The sequence below is a fragment of the Procambarus clarkii genome, chromosome 6, assembly GCF_040958095.1.
Source record: "Procambarus clarkii isolate CNS0578487 chromosome 6, FALCON_Pclarkii_2.0, whole genome shotgun sequence".
Lineage (NCBI taxonomy): Eukaryota > Metazoa > Arthropoda > Malacostraca > Decapoda > Cambaridae > Procambarus > Procambarus clarkii.
Genome location: NC_091155.1, coordinates 21,891,397 through 21,913,886, shown reverse-complemented (window position 1 = coordinate 21,913,886; position 22,490 = coordinate 21,891,397). Strand labels below are relative to the sequence as shown.

The window sequence follows — 22,490 nt, the reverse complement described above, 5'->3', positions numbered from 1 at the left end:
TTCTAAGATCAGATATTATGTACCACGCCCTGCCCTGGTGACTCTCTATTACTCCCTTATCTATCCTTATCTCAACTATGGTATTTGTGCTTGGGGTTCTACTACCCAAAATCACTTACGTCCTCTAATTACCCAACACAAAGCCGCTATTAGAACAATATCCAACTCTGGCCCCAGACATCACTCGGTACCCCTACTCAAATCTCTTAATATGTTAGATATTAAGTCTCTGCACATTCTCTCATGTGTATTATACATATATAAAACGCTAAACTATAATGCCAATCCTGATCTTAAAAGCTTCATAGTAGGTTGTAACAGAACCCATGAGCACCACACCAGAAATAAATACAGTTTTGATATTCCTAGAGTACGTCTTAATCAAACTAGAAATGCTCTGCAAATCAAGGGGCCCAGAATGTGGAATGACCTTCCCAACCATGTTAAAGACTGTACCTCTCTCAACCAGTTTAAGATAAAAACTAAACACTACCTAATAAATTCCCTGTAATCTACCTCACTCCTCTATTGTCAACCCATGTCTGTTATTTTCTTTTTTTTTTTTTTCTTTTTTAATCAACACTGTTTGTCAACCTATTGTATTTGTGCTGCTTGTTCAGTCATGTTTCCCCCTTTTTTTTATCTTTATTTGTATTTGTTCTCAACATCTTTTATTCTTTATGCTCAATTAGTATTAAGTTCTAGATATTAATGTTTTCTTGCCCGAAACGCATTGCGTAATAGTGGCTTTAGGCATTGTATGTACTAGATCTATCTATATATCAATCCATTAATGTAACATCACTTGTATGTATATACCTTTCCTGAATAAACATCTGAATCTGAATCTGAATCTGAATCTGATTAACTTTCAAATTTAATATTTAGGACTGCCTGAAAGATATTCTGCGTGATTAATAGCCTTGTACAAAAAAATATTACACCAATATACCACGAATGTAGCACTGTAACATTAATGCACATTTGCTTTCTAAATAAAATTACTATTATGAAGGAATCACATATACTGTATTTCATTCACTGAATGAATCTGTCCGGTTACTCTGAGTAACCAAAGAAAACGTAGAGATTTTGGTAGTGAGAGAAGCGACCTCATGGAGCCACAACACAAGCCTCGTCGCCCCTAAATCAACAACAACTCTAGCAAGGTTAACCTCGGAGGATCCCGGTCAATTTCAAGGGACAACATTGAAGTTTAACTCTAACCTTGAAGAGTGAGGTGCCACGCCACAGCTCTAGTGGTGTAGTCATAGAGAGGAGAAGTTACCTTCACGCAAACTGCAGCTATCAGTGTACAGAGGAGGACGAGACCAGTCTGGGCACCATGGCCGGCACCTTGTCCAGGACACCAGGAAAACTGCTTCATGACTTTCTGAAGAGGTCAAATGTTAGGTTCGTAACCAACGATTGCATTAAAATGAGCTTTTCTCTCTTAAAAAAAAGAAACACACAAATAGCCAAGAATACAAGTCACATCATATCCATGACGGATCGCCAAAAAGTTTTTAAATCCTACTTAACCTAACTGTCGGATATATATATACCAAAAGGTGTACACCATTTCTCAGTATATATACGTCAGTCTTGGACTGTGTTCAGGACTAAAGTATATTTGCTGGTCAAAGAGCTATTGTGGTGGACTTCATAACTTTCCCCATGGTAGATAATCCTTAAGCTCAATACCAAATCAAACCCAACACAACAATATGTAGTTATGAAAATTGGGAAATGAGCTTGTCAAAATGCCCATGTACTATTTGACCATGTCACTTTGTCTACAACTGGTTGTGTTTGTTGCTGTGTGGGGCAGGTCTGGTGTATGGCACATCAACACAAAGGTAGACCCTTTCACATGAGCTTCTGATGGGTTACCCAAAAAGGGGCATTTCAATACACTTGATGCTTGATTTATTTGTGTAATCAAACCATATACAGTATTCCCAGTTTTATGTAAGATAATTAAACAATTATTTCTCTTCACCAGCATCTTGACTAATGGTTTGAAAACATCATCACACCTTGGCAGTGAGAAGATTGTCATTCCCAGCCGAATAAAAAGATCTTCCACAGATATTCTTGAGGTAAAGCTATGTAAAATTCTCTAGTTGACCTTATTAGCTGAATGGTCCATCCTGGACCATTCTCAAGTCGATTGTGATGAGGGAAGGAGGCGAAGGACAAGTATTGTAATATGCTTTATAATCTCAGTATTTGAGGCATAATAGTTAACAAAATTAAAAAATACATTCTGATCATTTAAGAGAACTAATACAGAAGCATGAAGTTCAGTAAGAAATTATAGTATGATATACAAAAATTCATTAATTGCAAGTTTCTTCTTTGAAAGGAAGTGGTTTTTCAAAGAAGTAAAACATGAAGGGGGTGCCACTGAGCACTTTCTATTAAAGTCGGAGAAGCTATCCTCAGATAGTGAAAAAAAAAATTTCTTCAGATATATGATGCTTTTTATTTTATTATTATGTTATCTTGAGAGTATCTTCAGATGATTTCGGGGCTTAGCATTCCCATGGCCCGGTCCTCGCCCAGGCCTCCTTTTTTGTTACATACCCCCAGGAAGCAGCCCGTAGCAACTGTCTAACTCCCAGGTACCTATTTACTGCTAGGTAACAGCAGCATCAGGGTGAAAGAAACTGCCCATTTGTTTCCGCCTCCACTGGGGATTGAACCCCGAACCTCAGGACTATGAATTTGAAGCGCTATCCACTCAGCTGTCAGGCCCATATGTGGTTAAAGGATTTATTTCCTTTAACTACATATACAGTAATAATATTGTGTTATGGCTCTGCCACTGGCAATAACGATCTAAAGAAGAAGTGTAAAAAATTAGGCGAATTTTACAGTTCTATGTTGAGGAGGCCTGGTTGCGGACTGGGGCCACAAGGACATTGAGCCCCAAAATCATCGCAAGGTATGGACAGCAGCTATATGAAGAAATTTTGGATTGCAGAACGTTACTATCAAGTTGGGCACCCGTGAAAATATCATGACTGTAGAGCTTCTCGAATTTATGGTTCAGTATGGAGATGAGAGCATTGTCTCTAAGCTTCGCATTGCTATTCAGATAATGCTAACCATCACAGTTTCAATCATTAGCTGTGAGAGATCATTCAACAAGTTAAAACTAATACTTTGAAATTTAAGAGCCTCTCTGGGTCAAGGCACTCTGTGATCTTGTTCTGCTAAGAGTAGAACGAGAAAAAACTGAAAAACTGACTGACCACATCATAGACCAATTTGCATCAGTGAAAGCAAGGAAGGGGCAGTTGTATTTCCATGTACTGTAATGTTATAATTTGTCAAATAATAAACGAACTTGACTGGTATTATTTAGCTGATTTTATGGGAAAGTTACCAGAGAAGAGTGTCAGGTGTTTGGATAGTGGGTGCAGTTTCAGTGCTTGCTATTGGCACTATTTTCCCTAGATATACCACTGTTGAAAGGTCATGAGGGTTACCTCATATATTCATCGATAAATATTGTAATTTGTAATACTGTATAAAGTTACGGAATTCAGTGAAAGTGATACGAGTATTCATTCTTGAACTGCTGCATGTAGAAATTAGAATCCATTGAAGTGTAGGTAAATAGAAAATAGGGTACTAGTTTATTTTATTACATAAAAGCTTTTTTATGAGCAGCCACGATTACTCGTATATTAATTTCTGTGTAGTGGGTTGATCTTTGGTCTCCACAAGCTCGCTCACCACATGGAGGGGGCAAGATTGTTGGAAAAACCATTTTTGCTGTGTCGAGATGGTTATAGATAGCCTGGAGTAGTTGGTGTCCTGTGTATGGTGGGAATGTGAGCTGAGGGCTGCCCTCACCCCACATCTTGAGTACAGTCCAGAAATGAGCATTTCATTACGTGTATATACATAGTCTGTATTGTGATATAATTTTGTGTAAAACTAAAATAATAATTGGTGAAAAAATTCTCAATATGGCAAATTTAAAAAATTACAGAATACAGAGGAACCTCAATTCAAAGAACCTTGCTTCAGTGAATGTGTGGTTGGAAAACACACTTTTCACGCTGGATTTACTCACCTGATTCGACAAACAAAAAGTGGGGAATTTGTGGATTTGCTTAGGATGTCAGGACTGAGTTCACAGATGGAGGCTATATTGCAAGAAATAGTTGGAGCCTTGGAAACGTCAATGAGCATTTTTAAAACCAAATTCTATGGTTCTTGTTTATTTCCAGTTGCAGAGGTTTTCGTTCAGTAAAACATGGGCCACTTTTTCCTTCGAAAATATGATTTCGAGTTTTGGGTGTGGGAAATATGCTAGATGTGGTTAAATCTCTTTACAGACAAATTCTCTTGGTTGTTCTCTTATTTACTCAGTTTTGTTCACCCTTTTGAAAATGAGTTTCTCTACGTGAAATTAGCCTGAAAGGTATTGGAAATGCATCCCGTAGGTATCTCCGGTTGCAAAGAATTCCTCACTGTAATGAACTGGGGTTGGTCTCATATAGTTAGTTGAATCGAGGTTGCACTGTATTTGAATATCTATAATAGGTTAGTGAATAATACAATCTGAATTTGTAAAGGTCCACTGTATTTTGACACTATCAAAAAGCTATGTGATTTTTTTTATTTTTTATTTCAGGCTCTGGCCAGCACTGTGAGTCGTGACTTATCAGGTCCACATTACAAGTATCATGATGATCCATACTTAACTCCTGCCTCCAATCTTGTCAAGCGTACCTTTTCCCTGTCAAAGGAAGCAGGAAGGAAGGCTGCAAGATGGATACGTGATGAGAATGCTAGTCTCTTTACACACAGACCAGAGGAACCCTTTATTCAAGTGAGTAGTAAATATAATATATATACAGTATATATATATGTATTCTATACACATATACAGTATATGTGTGCATAGAATCACAAAGAAATCACAATGACATGATGCAGTATATTAATGAAAATCATCTGGAGGCAGTGGAGTGATTTGAACTCTCGTTTTGTTGAATCCCAGATACCTGCCTCTAACCGACTCGGCCACGATGATTCAAAAGTCGACCAAAACGGAACGCTACTGAATTCACTGGGAGGAGAGGGGAGGGGGAGGTGGGAATGAGTAAAGGGGAAGATGAGGTGAAGAATGGGGAAAAAGGGGGAAGAGACAAGAGGGCACAGACAGGTACCCCATCTATAAACATAAATAGAAATGTTTGTTCAAGGGGGGAGGTAGGAAGAAGCAGAGGGAGGAATAGGTATACATACATACATACATACATACATACATACATACATACATACATACATACATACATACATACATACATACATACATACATACATACATTCCAACCCATCCTCCTGTTTAGATAGTACTTTTTGTAACTATGTGCACCATAGTACAAACATTGACATACTATGCAATTAGTGTAGTAGAATTTTGTACTATTCACTTTATTGAGTCCAAAAAAATGAAGCTAAAAGACAAACCCTAAATATTCCTAGGCTTAGTATAGCAAACATATGCACTATTAGGGCCTCAGATAGCATTTGTTAGGCCTAGGAAGGTTAGGTTAGTTTAGTTGTCTTTGCAGCATAGTAGAAAATAGTTTTCTGGTTTGTCCAAATTCAATAGTACCAATTTCTACTTTCTAATTGCATTGTATATTGGTATATGTACTATGGTCTTCATCCTTCCTATAAGGATTATCAAAACTGGAGGATGTGGTGTACATTCATATACTTTATATGAATATATACAGTATATTCATGTATGTACAGTATTAGTATTATAGCATATTATATATAAGTATCTTGCTTAAATTCCATAAAAAAAGGATTTCATATACAGGGGTATCTCAGTTTAAGAGTTTAATCCGTTCCTGGAGATGGCTCGTAACCCGAAAACTCGTAAACCGAAGCTAATATCCCCATAAGAAATAATGGGAAATGAATTAATCCGTTCCTGACTACCCAAAAACCTCATTTCAAACTAAATTTTATACCTAATTCATCAAAATCTACACTACAAAAGTATGTTCAAGTTATTACTTACCCTTGCTGATGACTGCTGTTGGAGTATGGAAGATGGTGAGGAGGAGAGGTGTTACTGTTTGGAAGGGGAGTTCCCATCCATTATAACATCAGGCAGTGAGGACCTCTCTGGGGTGCACTCTCTGGCACGTTTTGCCTGCATACCACTAGGTCCTGGTTGTGGATCACTGCTCGATTTTCTCACAACATAACGATCCATTGAAGATTGTTTTTCCCTTCTTCGCAAGATGTCTCTGTAGTGAGGCATCACATTGTCATTGAAAAGATTAATGCAACGGCTTACTACAGCTTTCTACTACAGCTTTCTCTGGGTGAATCGCTTCAATAATAGTTTGCATTTCTTCCCACGTCTGACACCACTTCCTAATGGTTGCGGAAGGGACATCCTCTTCCTCCTCCACTGGAGAAACATCCTCAACTACTCTTCTTGCTGCTCCTTTTGAAGGGCTTGGAGTTCTTCGGTGGTCAGTTCTTCGTTGTGCTCTTCCACCAACTCCTCCACATCCGCACCATCCAATTCCAAGCCCATCTTCTGGCCCAGAGTAACAATTTCCTCAACAATAGGCACTTCATTTACAGGCTCAAATCCCTCAAAGTCTAGTTCTGGCACACATTCAGGTCACAATTTTCTCCAGCCAGAGATCAGGGTTCTTTGAGTCACTTCTTGCCAGGCTTTGTCAGTGAGTTTTAAAGCACTACAAGTGTTAAAATGGTGTTTCCAGAACTCTTTGAGGGTGAGGTTTGTGGCTTCAGTCACTTCAAAACATTTCTGGAAAAGTGCCCTTTCATAGTTTCTTAAAATTTGCTATGATTTTCTGGTCCATAGGCTGAATTAGAGGAGTGGTGTTAGGAGGAAGGAACTTTACTGTGAGAAAATTTCTGTATCTGTTCAACAATTCATCTTCCAAGCCTGGAGGATGAGCAGGAGCATTGTTGAGGAGAAGCAGGGCCTTGAGTGGCAAACTTTTCTCCTGCAGATATTTTTGTATGGCAGGGCACACCACATCATTCACTCACTCCGTAAAAAAAATCCTAGTCACCCATGCATTATTATTAGCCCTCCACATCACACACATTTGGTTTTTCTGCACTTTATACTGTTTGAAAACCCTTGGATTTTCAGAATGATACACAAGCAAGGGTTTAATTTACAAATCGCCACTCTCACTTCCACACAGCACAAGCGTAAACCTATCTTTCATAGGCTTGTGTCCGAGCAATGATTTTTCCTCCTTGGTAATTTATGTCCTCTTAGGCAATCTTTTCCAGAACAGTCCTGTATCATCACAATTAAACACTTGTTGCGGTAGGTATCCCTCAGCCTCTACAAACTCTTTAAATTCTTCAATAAATCTTTCGGCAGCTGGTTTGTCTGAGCTGGCAGCCTCCCCATGCCTCACAACACTATGAATATCACTCCTTTTTTTTAAATTTGTCAAACCATCCCTTGCTTACCTTAAAGTCTATCATATCTGCACTCGTTCCAGGGGTTTTCTTTACAAGGTCTTCGTGCAATACCCTGGCTTTCTCACAAATAATGGCCTTGGAAGCACTATCACCCGCTAACTCCTTGTTGTGTATCCAAATTAATAACAACTTTTCCACTTCCTCAAGTATTTGTGGTCATTGTTTGATGATTGTTGATACACCTTTTGCCACTTTAGCACTCATAATGTTCTTTTTTTAGGCAAGTATAGTGCATATCGTTGACGTGGATTTGTTGTACTACCTACAAAGTTCAACATCACGTGCACCATTTTCGTGCTTCTGAATGATCTCTTGTTTTTCCTCTATTGTCATCCTCACGTGCGATTTCTTGCCTTGAACCTTACCACTGGCTTTCTTGGGACCCATTGCGAGATATATAATAACACCTTTTATGCTCAAATGGTCAAATATCCAACAAAACACTGTAAATCCTTGTGAAGAATTCAGGCGGGATAGTCACTGGGCGCGAGGCATTGGTAAATTGAGGGGTGATCGCCGTGCCACCACGCGCTAGGTCGGCCCGTACGCGTATCAACACACTTGTTACCCGATGCAACGCTCGTATTCCGATGCAAATTTTCCGACCAAATCCTGCTCGTAACCCGAAAAACTCGTAACCCGGGGTTCCACTGTACAGAGATAAATAAGTATTGTTATCATGTGAGTGCAGTCTGCTTTTGTGTATTTTTATTTAAATGGTGCATTTAGTTTTATAGATGGCATTATTCACATGCTAGTCGGGTATTTGATGAATTCTTTGAGTGTACAAGATTATTACTGTAAAATAAATTATTTTTAGAGATTTAGAGCAGATTTAGAGCTCAGATTTCAGTCAATATTTTTAAAACTGCAGTCAGATATATCTAACTATCAATAAAAGTGTTCAAGAATTTATTTTATTTTATTTTCAGGCATTTTTTCCCAAAATTACTTACAATGAGGAAAGCAACGTGAGTGAAGAAACACTTCGAAACCTGATCCGGATGGGCTCTGTATCGGATGCTATCACTGTCTATCAGCTTTCTCAGTCTAAAGGCATTGGCAAGTTTTAATAAAACTGTCTTATGTATGCATGTGTATTTACATATAATTCAGCGTAGATCTCAGTTGCTCCCTGGAACTTAAGTGCTTGTACTACAAAGTATTCAGATTATATCAGGACTCTTTGAGACTCACTGGTGTTCAAAGGAGATTGGGGGGTCAAAGTTCCACTCAAAACTGATGAAAACTGACAGACCAAAGTTTTGTTTTTTAGACCAAAAGGTGTAAAAAAACACAAAAACTATTACTTGAAAGAAAATGTGAGTCATTGTATTTTTTGTGGCATGTGACCAATGCCAGCTGAAAGTTGTTTAACACCAGATAACAGCCCAGGCCACACAGGTTTCTGAGACACCATTGTATTGTCTGTCAGTTTCTCATCCCCTTTCATTTTTCCTAGAAGCTGTATTCATTTCATTCTTGGTTCTTTTTCAATCTTCATCTGTAGAATTTTGATCTCTGATCTACAGCCAACATCATGATAGAGTTCATGCAATTATCTTTGCGGTAAAGGTTTTTAGTTAAATGACACGAGTTGAAACTCTTCATTACATTGATCATGTATTTCTTTGTATTTTTTTTGAAGGAACATTCTTTGTGTTAACACTGTCTTCCAGTTGCTTGTTTTCATTGGGTTGTCTGCAACTTGGTTTTGGATTGGGTTTTTGTTAGTTTGTTTATGTATCTCGGTTGAACTTTCTTCCATCTTTTCCCATTCCATATTCCTATGGAACCTGTATGTTCATTAGATAAGGTGTTAGACTTTATCTAGGTTTCAGTTAGCTCCTTTCTTTCAGGATTTAATGTTTAAGATTATTTTTGTTGGGTTTTGCCACTAACCCCTTGGTTAGTGATCTCCATGTATTGCTAAAGAGGCAAGAGTTTAGAAGGAACAATATATTCTACTATACCCAAATCCTACTTTTGTATCTGAAAATTAACTACTGTACCTGGAGAAGGTTTTGGGAGTTCTTCTATAGTCTACTTTCAACCACAGTAGTGAATTTAGGAAGGGTCCTGATCATTGTGAGAGTTTAGCTCCTGGTTGCCCACCATGCATTGTGTCCAGTGGCATCATTTTTACACTACAGTGCTTGAATCCTCACATGATATCAAATCTGATTTCCTCTTTGTTAACCATCATTCTGCTTCCCCATATCAAGGCTCTTGGAACTTGGCTCTTTGGCAGATTGATTAAATTCAGAGTCACATGCCTACCCTAGAGCCTATTATATTTATAAGTTTGCAATTACAAGGCCATAATCTCTGCTGTCTTACAGAAAGAGCCATGCCCCATTTGGACTACCCATTGTCAAAAATTCCTGCTTTCGTTGACTGTGTGTGGCATTGACCAGGCTGTCATCCCAGTAGCCTCCATCAGCTTCCAGGAATTTCATTTTCTGTTCAGTTTTATCTTTATTTTGTTTGATACTGATTTAAGCTTTCACAGTGACCCCCTTACCAGAGGACACAACAGATCACACCTTAGGACATGAAGTCACTGAATATGATTGAGTTTGGATGGTTTTAAATAGGAAATGCCTCATATGGGCCACTAGGTCTTTGGCAGTTTCCTTTGTTCTTATATTGCTCATAAATATATTTCATATTGCATGATTTTTTTATCAGAATGTAAAACAGAATTGTAATTTTCGTTTGTATTCCTCCATCAGAGTTGAGCGATCAAGTTCGGCAGGAGCTTCTAGAGTTGGTAGCATACTACAACTGTGAGGACCCTTTGGATGAAGATTGGGTTGAAGAGCGTTGGTACCGTCAGGGGGTCATGACAGTTAGAAAAACGTGGAAGTAAGTGTTGTTTTCCCACAATCAGGTTAGAGTTATGTTCCTGGAAAAACACATGCAGAGCAAACTCAACATATGATAAAAGTAGATTAGGTATCAGATACCAGTACCTAAAAATAAATCCAAGTTTGTCACACTCTCAATATGGCAATTGTTTCCATGTATAATAATAAAATTTACATTTATTAAGCAAAGAAAACGTAACACTCACCTCTTATGTTAATAATTGTCTCTCTTTTCCAGAGTTGATTAAAGAATTATTAAAAGTGGGATTATTTGGTGGAGAGAGTTGATAACAGGCCATTACTGTTAGATTCATCAACTGAATGATGACTGGTTGGTAGTTAGGAAAGAGTCATGTCCAAGAAGCCTTTGGAGTTTTACTTAATATCCAGCTAGCATGTGATTCTAAAAGACTTGATATGCAAGCCGGGTTGCTGAGTCTGCCATAGGTGATAGGGTGGGTTGGAAAAAATTTCTTGATAAATGAACTTGTGGGAAGTGATAGCCTCCTATAATCCTTCCAATATGTAAGTTCTGCTTATAGTTAAGGTCAATAATGATTGGTGTCTGGATCACCCAGTCAGTTTCTTCACCCAGCGTACTGTGCACACCGTGGTATCAGTGGGAAAGGGAGTGCGCTTACCAGCATATCACGTTCATTAGTACAGAATATTGTAAGATTCAAAACTCCTGAGGGTTCACTGGACTCAAAGCCTGTTCTTCAGGAGTCCAGTAAACAGACCATCTTGAAATAAAAATCTGCATCCCTACTGGCTTTAAGAGCTTCATTACTGTCAGCAACCAGGGCTGGTACATGCAGCTGGAGCTCACAGCACAGCTGTGCAAATCAGGGCCACAGCATCACTTAATAATATTGAATAAAATAAGTAATTGTAATTATTTTTGATGATAGTGTCATCCTGACTGTGATAATGACTGTGTACAATGATCAGATATCAGTAAACACGATGCTAGTTACGATGTTCACAGCGTGAGGTATACACAGCACCCAGGTTTTGTTCATCTGTGCATCATGGAATGACCTCATGCTCCTTTACCATATAACCTTGTGGAGATAGGTTCATATTAAGGACTTAATGACAGGAGTGTGATAGTAATAGCAGTTCTGTGGCTAGTCATTGCAATGTGTGTAGTACTGTATATTGGAAGCATTTTCTTGCATCAGGGAATTGTTGGTGTTGTCTTATTGTATCATGTATCTCCATGCTGTGTTTTGATTTTATCACCACACCCATCAGAACTGCTTATTAGTTTGTTATGGTACATAAAAATGTTGATAGATGTATATGATGTGTGTATATAGTGTAGTAACAGCAAAACACTGTGTTTTATTGCTCAAAGAATATAATATACATATCACTATATATGAGCATCATATTTTTGAGCATAGCAATGTTCCACATATTTAACTACTTGATATAAATTCCTCAAATTACGCACTATTCAATAATATTAGTGCAAAAACCACTCACACATTGAAATATTTATATAAAAATATTTTTGCAGCAACGCCTGAATATTGGCAGATTTCCTCATCCAGTCATGTCCAAAGTATGTCACATACAATATTTTTGTCGAGTTTTCCATGATCAGGTAATGCATTTTAGCAATATTAGAAAACAAATTGGAGGGGGGGGGGGAATTTTGTACACACACACAGGGGGGACTTGTCACATTAATCTAATGCACAGTGCAGTGGTAATCAAATGTAATGGTAAACTCCAACACATGCCTGAAGCTTCCTAATCTTCCTCCTGCTGGTTCGGTATTGTGTGTGTTAAGCTCTCAGTCTCCTATATCTAATTCATTAAGATAATTGATTTTCACAAAGATATTGTCTGCTTGCATGTCATTGAACAATTTCATACCTATTCTTTGTACAAGGTTAACAATCTGTGCTCCAAATCCTGTGACATCATTGACACATTCCTTCCTCATTCTCCTCCAGACAGCATTAATTGTGCTGTTCTTTATTTTGACCCACAACCTTTTGTTCTTAATTGCATGGCATACGTTAGATTTGCAAAATTCCAAAAGTAAAGGCTTATTTGGTCCAACTGTTGCATCTAGACACTGTGAAAGCAAATGCTTTTGGTAAAATACTTAAAAAATGACACCCTTATCCATGGGATGGATTAAGGAGATGTTTTGTGAGAGGATATGAGATGTGGTTAACATTGTCATTGGGGGCTAGGTAAATGTGCAACATTGCCGAAGTCATCAACATCAAGAAGCAAAGCCTTAAAAGCAAGGTGTTTCTTCTAGCAGTGAACTTTCTTTAAGTCTGGCCTATCCTTTTCAAGTTCTATAATCATGCTGGCTTAGTGCTTCATTATATTATGCGACACTACTTTATATATATGATAGGGTTCTAGTTACACTTTTCGAGGCTTTGAAGATTCAGGGAATGGTAAATTAATACCAGTTTGCATTTGGTTTGTATACCATTATTTTATCTTCTAAATGCCTGTAGAAAGAATATAGCTTCTGAATACTCTCATCAGAGTGGAAAGAGATATTAATTTAGTTCAAGGAATAACATACTGAAGAGAACAAAAGGTTATAGAATTATCCTGCTTTTTCCAGAGACAATGGACTTGCTGAAGAGTTATTTCAATCATTAAGCAACAAAGGATCTGCAGCATATTGTGCCTTAATCCGTGGTATGGCTCAGTATTATCAGGTATGTTTTCATGAAGGAGAATGTACTTGAAGATTATTGTATTAGTCCGTACTGATTAATCCATACTGTATTCTCAGTATGAATGCCATATAATTTTGTCATGTTTATTTACCAAGCTTAATCCATTTTGTATTATAAAAATTTTATATTTTTACAATGCTATAGAAGTACTGTATTATACTGAAGTTTGCCAACATAATGTTAATGAAGTTTTAATATTAATGTTCAGGTTGACAGAGCACAACAATTATATCAGGAATGCAAAGAAAAGGATATTCCTTTAGATGCAGACACTTATAATTCTCTCATCCGGGTTGCTTCATATATGCGCGATGCCTTTGAACTTCGGTGGCAGCTTGTCAAGGTAAGTATCGCACTTGTGCATTGGATTACATACAAGTGACTACCCTAGATGTGGGCATGTTGGTTGTGTTCCCTTAAACACCTTGCAGATATATAATGAAATGTTAAAAAAGGGCTTTTGAGTTTAAATAATTATGTACCGTATATAATTTTTCTTGCTGCATCTTCAGGAATTGTTGACATCCATGGCAGAATCAGGCATTTCCCCAAACTTAGGCACCCTGAATTGTACTCTGGAGGCACTTGGTCAGGTGGCTAGCTGGCGCCAGGCAAGGCACCTCAGCCTCCAAGTCATGTCCGAGTTTCATGGTCTTGGAATCCAACCGTCTCTAGCCACATATTACTACTTGTTGACGATACACTGTCGAGAACGTGAGTACAGTACTTTTGCCTATTCAAATTTTCACTTAATAGGGAACACAAAAATTGGTCTGTTGAACAGATTTCATCTATGGCCTTTAACTCTTGCAGAGTGCAATCGTTATAGGAAACTGCCATCTATATGTGTATTTAAAAAATAGATATTCAAAGAATAAAAATAGTTGTTCTTATTTTCAAATAAGAGTTTAAAATATGTAATACACATGTAGAAAAAATTAACAAGAACTATACAGATTTTAATATTAATTAAATTTTTATTTTCAGATATTGAAACCTGAATTAGTTTTTTTAAATGTTGCCCATAATTTAATGTTTTCTAACCAAATTCAAGGAGAATATTAAATATTTTATGGTAAACTTATCAAAACAAAGCCACTCTGTCTCTACACTTCTGACTTTTGCACATGAAACAAACATTTTCATATCCAGTTGCTAATGTTTCCCAAGTGTTCAAAGGCATGATCACAACACACCACACATACCATGAAAACACTCGAGAGCACTGTCTGCAATGGAAGGGCTGAAGTATTTGGTATCCATGTAATATTTTGAGAATACCTTTGCCTATTGTCTTGGAACTTTCATCACTAGTGCTCCGTAATGAAAGGGCTGAAGTATTTGGTATCCGTGTAATATTTTGAGAATACCTTTGCTTTTGAACTACCTTGAAACTGTCATCACTTGCTTATGGTGAAAGAAAGAAAGAAGGTTCCTATTGTTATTGGGCCATTTGTTAAGTGAGGTTTGCCTATGTGAGTTTGTGTGCGTGTGTGTGGGGGGTGAGGTATAATGAATATGTATACAAATTACTACAGTTCATAGTGATTTGATTTTTTCATATAATTTTTTCAGGAGGACCCATAAGTCATATCTTGATTGATATTCTTGATGAAATAGAAGGAAAGGAGTTCACGATTCAAGATATCAAAGACACGTTCTTTTTTGTTACTGCCATGGATGTTAGCCGCAATCATTTGCAGGTGAGACGCAAGATTATCTAAAATTAATATTTGGAATGATATCAGGTTATAGGAAAGTGAAAATTGCAAAATTAATTATTCTGGGATTTGTACAGTCTCCAATTTAGGTACAGGTGATGGAGAGATCTGACTTATGATCCTCCTACTTACAAAATTTGATGTTATAAACAAACTTTCACGTACAGAATGTTCCATCCTTAAGACAAAGTTATAAAGATAAAACACATCAGTCAGTCCCAGATTTTAGAAATCAAGAGCTCAGTATAATGAACAATCTAGACATTCCGATCTTAAGAACAAAATCCCAGTTTTGTGGATGGTGATGTCTCATTCTGATTTTAAGAACAAAGTCCCCAATATTGTCAATGATAATAAATTCATGTCTACACACTAGCGTGGGTATCACAATACGGTTGAAAAATCTGCCCGGTCAGCAGTTTAGTCTTGTGCTGAATGTGTATATTGCATCGCATTCTGGGGACTGGGGTGCATTCTTCTAGGAAAACCTTAATAATAGTTGATGACAAGAGTTGGCAGTGGTGCACCATTGCCAAGGTAGAGGAGAGATATTACCTTGGAACTAATTAAACACTGAGAATGAAGTCACAATAACGTGGCTGAAGATATGATGACCAAACCACACATCAGAAGATGAAGAAACAACTACATTTCGTTATGTCCTGGACCATTATCAGGTCGATTGTGGACCATTATCGCAATCGACTTGATAATGGTCCAGGACAGACCAAACAATCATCTCTTCATCTTCTGGCGTGTGGTTTGGCCATCACTGAGAAAGAATAAACAACCCATCCTCAAGTCCCAAAATACTTTCTTAGACATGCCCCTTATAGTGTCCAGGCTGCTTTCTATAACAGTTTCTCTGTCGTATACTCAAAGCTCGGGCACAACCAGGGTGCCTCACCCTTGTGGTTACCAGGATGACCTCGTGTGTGGAGTCTTGTGACTCTTTCAGCTCCCTGCCTTGTTGAAGAGGCAGGATTCTAGTATCTGCACTCAGTGGGCCAAGGGAGCGCCACAGATGCCTGCTGTGTAGGTTTTCGACCTAAAGATCAAGTGTGTAAGCTCTGGAACTGCACTGAGGGAGTGACCCCATAAAATACAATAGTTATGTAAAGTTCCTTTAATTAAAGAACTTGTATTTGTGAAGAAAGTTTGAGCTATACCATGTACATCAGCCAGTGATTCTGTTGTTCGTGCATCATGACTTTTTACTGCCTCTTCTAGTAATTAGACCTCTTCACTGCTCAAGAATAAAGTCAAATAAACAGGGGCAACTTCACCATTCAAGTTAAACAAAAATGTTGTTATTTTTAATTTTTTTCCTAAAATTATGTGATCTGCATTTTGATTTTTGGTGGTCAAGGAACCTAACCTCCATTTATAGAATTGTCTAGCAGTCTCCTAGATGATATATTGAACTTGTATCTTCATTTTTTACTTTTCCAAAGGAAATGGGCAAGCAATTTGAAAAGGTATTAGCTTCCATAGTGCACAAGTCATTAATGCCCAACTTGATTATCAGTAACCTGGGTGAACACAGATGTGGCTCGGACAGGTCACTTTCATTAACTAATTATGCCTGCTATGCTTTGCATATTAGTGGCTATATATAATACAGTTTTTGTACCCACTAATTAACCACTGTAACATGTTCTCAGGTATAAATAACCATTATTATTGTATTTATTATTATAATAATTTTTACAGAGCCTGGATGTGGCCCAGCGCGTGGACAAGATGCTGCACACTGGAAACAATTATAGTCTAATTGGAGATGCTTACAAAGAATCAATTTATTAGTAAGTTGACTTTATAAAAAAGTAGAAAGATTAAGGACTTTGTTAAAGTGGTTATGTTTCATTTATACTGCTTCAGTTATTTTGTATGTAAAATTGAGGAAGCATTTTCAAATGGTATTTGTTTAAATTTGTCTTAATTTACAAGATTCATTAAATATAAATGTGTTTGCAAATTATTCCTTAAACAAATATGAAGTATATTTCTCTCTCCACAGTCGTCACTACTTTGCACTGGCCTGTTCGTCGCTGACTATTGAGGATTTCATGGAAACATACAATGAGTTAGTCCCTCATATTTATACTCCAGAGCCTGGGGTTATGGAGGTAAACAAGAAAAGTTGTATGTATAAATATGAAAGTGCATGTCATTTATTGTAATCTATTTGATTCATTCTAATTTTCTTTGAGGGGTCCCCCTCCCATGCCATTCACACACACACTAAGTGCTGGTCTAGCCATGCCTGAGGAAAATGCACCAGATATTTGAAACTCGCCCTGGCTTGCCAAGGAACCAGGACTAGAGAATGTGGCTTTATAAATCCAATACATACCTGTACAGTATCTGTTCCTAACCTTCTTACACACCCAATAGCCGACTCTCTGCCTCAGACAGACTCTGGCATTGGCCACTCCTATGTTAGGTGGCTAATTCTTTGGAAACACCAAATGTTGAGCTCTGATGTCAATGTGCAAAGTAGCATGAGGGTCTCAGCATTCATTGATGACATTTTCAGTTGATTTGGAGATACTGTACTTAACTACTGTATTACCCATCATGCAGATGCATAGGTATATATTCCCTGTTATTCCAGTCTAAGGACAGTAAATCTTCCTGAAAAATTCAAGAATATTATAAAATATAAACCCCCTTACATTTGCTGATTAAAAATAAGTTTTAAGGTTTTCATAAGCATGCAGTCACGGAGAACTAAATGCTCTAATTTTTATCTCGTAATAGATATTTTTTAAGTTTCCACATGATATTGAAGTATCTTTGAAGAGCTTATGGTATTTCTTTGGTTTTGTTCTATCAAACTGTGCAAGTGCTACAAGATTTTGAGGTGCTGGTGGCTGGCCACCAATGATTAGCCAGATACTGGCAACCTTACCCTGGCACAACTACTGTAGGCAGAACTGTACTACCATAACTGGTGCAAACAAATCCATCTCTGCTCATTACACCAACCTGTGCTAATTATACTAGCCTGTGTTCATTATACTACCCCTGTGCTCAATATACTACCCCTGTGCTCATTATACCAGTGTTCATTATAATGTACTACCCTGTGCTCATACCAGACAGTGTTCATTATACTGTACTACCCTGTGCTCATTATAGCAGTTTGTATTCATTGCACCAACCTCTTTCCATTATGCTCCCTGAACTCGTGATACTCCCTGTTCTCATTATCGGTCCTAGCCTAGGGATACCGGGTAGTTTTTCATTTGCCCAGATGTGATAAAAAATATTTAATTACACTGTACAGAGGGGGTCCCCAACTTAGGCATTTTCACTTACAATGTAAAAATCAGAAATGTATGTATTCCCATTGTAAGTTGGGGGAGTCTCTGTACATGCATTTAGTAAATTTGTCGGGTATTGCTATCGCATAGAAAGAAATAATTAAAATCGCAATTACAAGTTCACAGTATTTTTAGAGAATATTCTGCATAGAATACTGTACTATATTATATATGTTGATGAATAGCATTACAGTATCATTTTTTGACTTGCAGGAAGTATTGAAGTCTGTAAAAGTTCATGAGGCCCTACAGTATTTACCCCAGCTCTGGTCGGACATAATAGTATTTGACCAAACTTATAGGGAGCGTCTCCTGTCACTTGTATTGTCAGCTATGACTAATCATCAGCCATCTGACGAAAACGATCAACTTACTCAGCAGCTGGCAACTATTGCGTGGGATGTTTGGACAAGAGTGCAGGAACAAGATGAGACCAGACATAACAAGGTAACAACTTGATTCCGTACAGTTTATCACATTTTACAAAGGTCATCAGTAATCTTTCCTTGAATACATTTGGTGTAACTGTGATGCATTTATGATCTATTAAAATAATACTTGGACTTACCCACTTAAACTTTCCTGTTCTCAAGCTAATTAAATTTGTCTAGAGTTCTTGCCTATCATTATAGGCAAAATATATAGATATCTGTCTGTCTTGTTTTTATCCAGTCTTACCTTGCATATGCCAATGTCTTTCTCTTCTGTTTTGCCTAGCATTGACAGAGGTACTACTACTACTACTGTGTGCTGTGGGCTCTATGCCCCCCCCCACCCACCCACTGTATGCTGTGGGCTCTGTACCCTGACCCCCTTCCCCCTTGTGCAGTCCATCCTCCGAATAGACAGTATGCTTTAATACTAAATGTAATAAGTACAATCCTATCGACATAGTACATAAATACACTTAATCACCAGCATCGCACCTAAATATTGTGAATATTAGAGTTTACCTGAAAAGCTGTATAGAAAACTACGACCTGACCTAACCTAACCTTGGGAGTGTAGGAGGACAAGCATGTAAATAGCATTTATTGCTTCTTAATTACGATTAGTACTTAACCTATAGCTATAATGATATTACAATTTTATAAAAATAATAAAACAAAACTAAAGTCTTTCAATAAATTATAAAATAACTCAGGATATTTTCAAATTTTGTATGAAATCTCTATTGTTTAATAAACCTGAAAAAGAAATTCTTTATATTTAAAACTTGTGTATATAGAATTGAATACGAAAACTTCAGCCTAAAAATTTTGAGTGTATTAACAGAAAATAAGGAGAATATATGGGGAGGTAAATGTAACAGCACAATTAAGTGTATTTATGTATTATGCAGACAGTCAGGAATGTGCTTATTACATTTAGTATTAAAACTTACTGTCTATTTATTCGGAGGATGGGTTGCACTGTGTGCTTTGCGCCCTGACCCTCCACTGTGTGCTGTGGGCTGTGTCCTGATCCCCCACCCTCCCCTCACTGTGTGCTGTGGGCTCTGTGCCTTGACCCATCCCCCACCCACTGTGTGCTCTGTCCTGATCCCCCGACCCCCCACTGTGTGTTGTGGGCTCTGTGCCCTGATCCCCCCCCCCCACTGTGTGCTGTGGGCTCTCAGGTTTTCTCTCCTGCAGTCCTAGGTTAGTTGCTTTGGTCCACTGGGTATTTTACCTGTGTTCTCTGGGTGTTGTCCCTTGGGGCCATCTAACTCCGAGGTGTTTGGAATTCCCAGTCAGTAGTGGCTGGTCAGGGCTGTGGCTGTTCAGGTTGTCTCCTTGAACACCTATTTAAAGTTCCAGGGGATCTGGGCAAACATGATGTAATGTAATGCATGTAAAAGAAAAAATTCTGTGCAATTTTTTGCAATAAAATGTTTAAGGGAAACAGTTGTTAAAAATAGCTTAAACACATTCTTGACATCTTGAGAGGTTATCTTGAGATGATTTTCGGGGCTTAGTGTCCCCGCGGCCCAGTCCTCGACAAGGCCTCCTTTTTGTTACACACCCCCAGGAAGCAGCCTGTAGCAGCTGTGTAACTCCCAATTACCTATTTACTGCTAGGCAACCGGGCCATCAGGGTGAAGGAAACTGCCCATTTGTTTCCTTCCTCACTGGGGATCGAACCCGAAGCCTCGGGACTACGAATCCGAAGCACTGTCCACTTAGCTGTCAGGCCCCCCTTGTTCTAACATTTTAGATAATTATGGGAAAGTTAAATATATCTGAATCCTGGGACCATTCTTCCATACAATTGAATAAACATAGTGTATTTTGTAAGCCAAATTACATTTGTTGAGTGAGATTATAATTGTGCTAGTTAATGTTCCAGATGATTAGTGGAATAAATATTTTGCATGCTCTTTTTTTTTCAGGTTGTATGGACAGGTCAGATGATCGGTGATTTGTTAACCACCTTGGTCCACTGTAAGGAGTACAAAAAGGCTTTGTTGTTGTTAAAGGAAGCAAATATTAATGCCCATAAAATACTGGGTGCTGTACCAATTAATGCCTTACAAACACTGAATAAAGCTGCAATTGATAAAAAAGATGCTGAAACTTCTGTGGTAAGTTTTTTCAGTTTAGATTACTTATTTTTCATCATATTTTGGTCAAGCCATTTTGTGAACATTTTTGAAGATATAACTTGATCAGTTTATTATATTTTATATAATATGTAAATTGTCTAATTATATTTTTATTTTACAGAACACGGTTATTTATGCATTAGATTCTGGGCACCACGAAGCAGGAGAGATGGTAAAGCAGCTTCAGTCAGAGTTAACTCTCAGTTCAGATCACCGAGCAAAACTCTCTGCAATTTTTGGCACTGACCTCTTAAATGACTCTGCATAACAACTGTACCTTTTAAGTTATTAAGCTCCATGGAGAGTACTGTAAATGTTATAAATTTTGAACAAAAGCTCAGTGACGAAAAAAAGCCAAGGGCAATGTACAGGATTCAAGAGTTCTCAAAAATATGAACATTGGTTTCCTCAATTTACATGTAATAAAATTGTAGTATACTGTATACACAAGTATTTAGTAAAAAAGTAAAATTGTATGGAACTTCATTATTCTTTTAAAATACTAAGGCCAGTGCATCTTCCCATAAAAGTACTTTGTACTAGGTGTTCTTGCATTGGGAAAAAAAAAATCGTGACAAAGGCCAGCTGCATCACATGTTCTAAAGTGGAACCATCGTATTATCAGAGTGTTGCTATCTTCCGTTCATCTATTAATTCATTACCAGCAATTTAGGTTTAATTCTATTTGTAAGTGATTTATATAAATCATTACAGTGAAGGCTATCATGAACAGGTGTACAGTCATACAAAATTTATATCTTACAATTAGAGCAGAAAACTAATATTGGCAAGACATACACCATAGATTAGAATATTATTATTATCCTGTTTCTCATTTTTGTGGAGATGGGAGGCATTGGCTTTCAGGAAATAGGAAAGCAATATAGGAAAAGGTTTTCCAAACAATACTTACCAAGTACCCGTGTCCCCATAACATTAAATTAGCATTATTAATTTTTGGACAAGTTTCATTTTCAGTCCAGTTTCATTTTCAATCCAGTTTCATTTTCCTTAACATACAAACTTTAATGATTTTGTGCTCCCTCATACTTGCTATCTAATCTAATTTACAGTAATCTAAAAATATGTGCTTCAGTGTTTTTTTTTTTTATTTATTAAGTTTTTATCATTGTTTTTGCAAGTAGCGGGTCTAGTATTTTTTTTTATTTGGACTGGTTTCATGATTTATCAGACTTGATCAAAATACAATTGCAATCTCAGCCTTTTATTTATTTGTAGGTTTTTAGTTATTGTCTGAACTGGCTGTGCAGTTTCTCAGTAGTCAAGGCATTAACCTGCAGCACCCCATCATGGCCCAAACTGTGTTTTAATTAAATTCCAAATATTTTATAGTACGATATGTGAAATAAAAAATGCTTAATATCAAAGACTTTACGATAATTCATTCTATGGATTTAATAGTTTGTCGGCTACATTACAATTCTTACTCGCCAAATAAAATTGTTATTGCTTTACTGATATCAATTGGGCAAAATAGTATGAACCTGAAGCTCGTGGGTAACACTGAATATTAAGGAGTTTTGTAGATATAAGTTCAGTGACACCTCGACTTACGATTTTTTTGAGTTGCGATGTAAATTTGGTTGGAAAATGCGACTTGACTTACGATCGTGTCGTTGACCAACGATATTTATACGCGTTCGGGTCGACTGAGCACATGGTTCCTGGTGGCACGGGCTGACCTGCCTCAGTTTACCAGAACCGCCCGCTTAGTG

At 37.5% G+C, this 22,490-nt stretch overlaps 1 protein-coding gene across 1 annotated transcript; it reads left to right on the top strand.

Annotated features, from left to right (window-relative positions):
• The first annotated feature begins 1,126 nt into the window (after window positions 1-1,126).
• Window positions 1,127-21,228, top strand: LOC123754007 (small ribosomal subunit protein mS39). Its single transcript, XM_045736096.2, has 14 exons — window positions 1,127-1,413; window positions 2,006-2,102; window positions 4,655-4,852; window positions 8,460-8,589; window positions 10,263-10,395; window positions 13,003-13,099; window positions 13,329-13,463; window positions 13,633-13,834; window positions 14,696-14,823; window positions 16,555-16,646; window positions 16,862-16,970; window positions 18,384-18,617; window positions 20,542-20,733; window positions 20,876-21,228. The coding sequence occupies exons 1-14, from the start codon at window positions 1,346-1,348 to the stop codon at window positions 21,020-21,022; spliced, it is 1,962 nt and encodes a 653-aa protein (XP_045592052.1). The 5' UTR covers window positions 1,127-1,345; the 3' UTR covers window positions 21,023-21,228.
• The last annotated feature ends 1,262 nt before the right edge of the window (window positions 21,229-22,490 follow it).

What these genes read in the sequence shown, in the direction of transcription:
- LOC123754007 (XM_045736096.2), top strand. Translation starts at nt 1,346, where the DNA reads ATGGCCGGCACCTTGTCCAGGACACCAGGAAAACTGCTTCATGACTTT. An exon ending in ACAGTTAGAAAAACGTGGAA is followed by an intron (nt 10,396 to 13,002) that starts GTAAGTGTTGTT and finishes TGCTTTTTCCAG; the next exon opens with AGACAATGGACTTGCTGAAG. An exon ending in TTCGGTGGCAGCTTGTCAAG is followed by an intron (nt 13,464 to 13,632) that starts GTAAGTATCGCA and finishes CTGCATCTTCAG; the next exon opens with GAATTGTTGACATCCATGGC.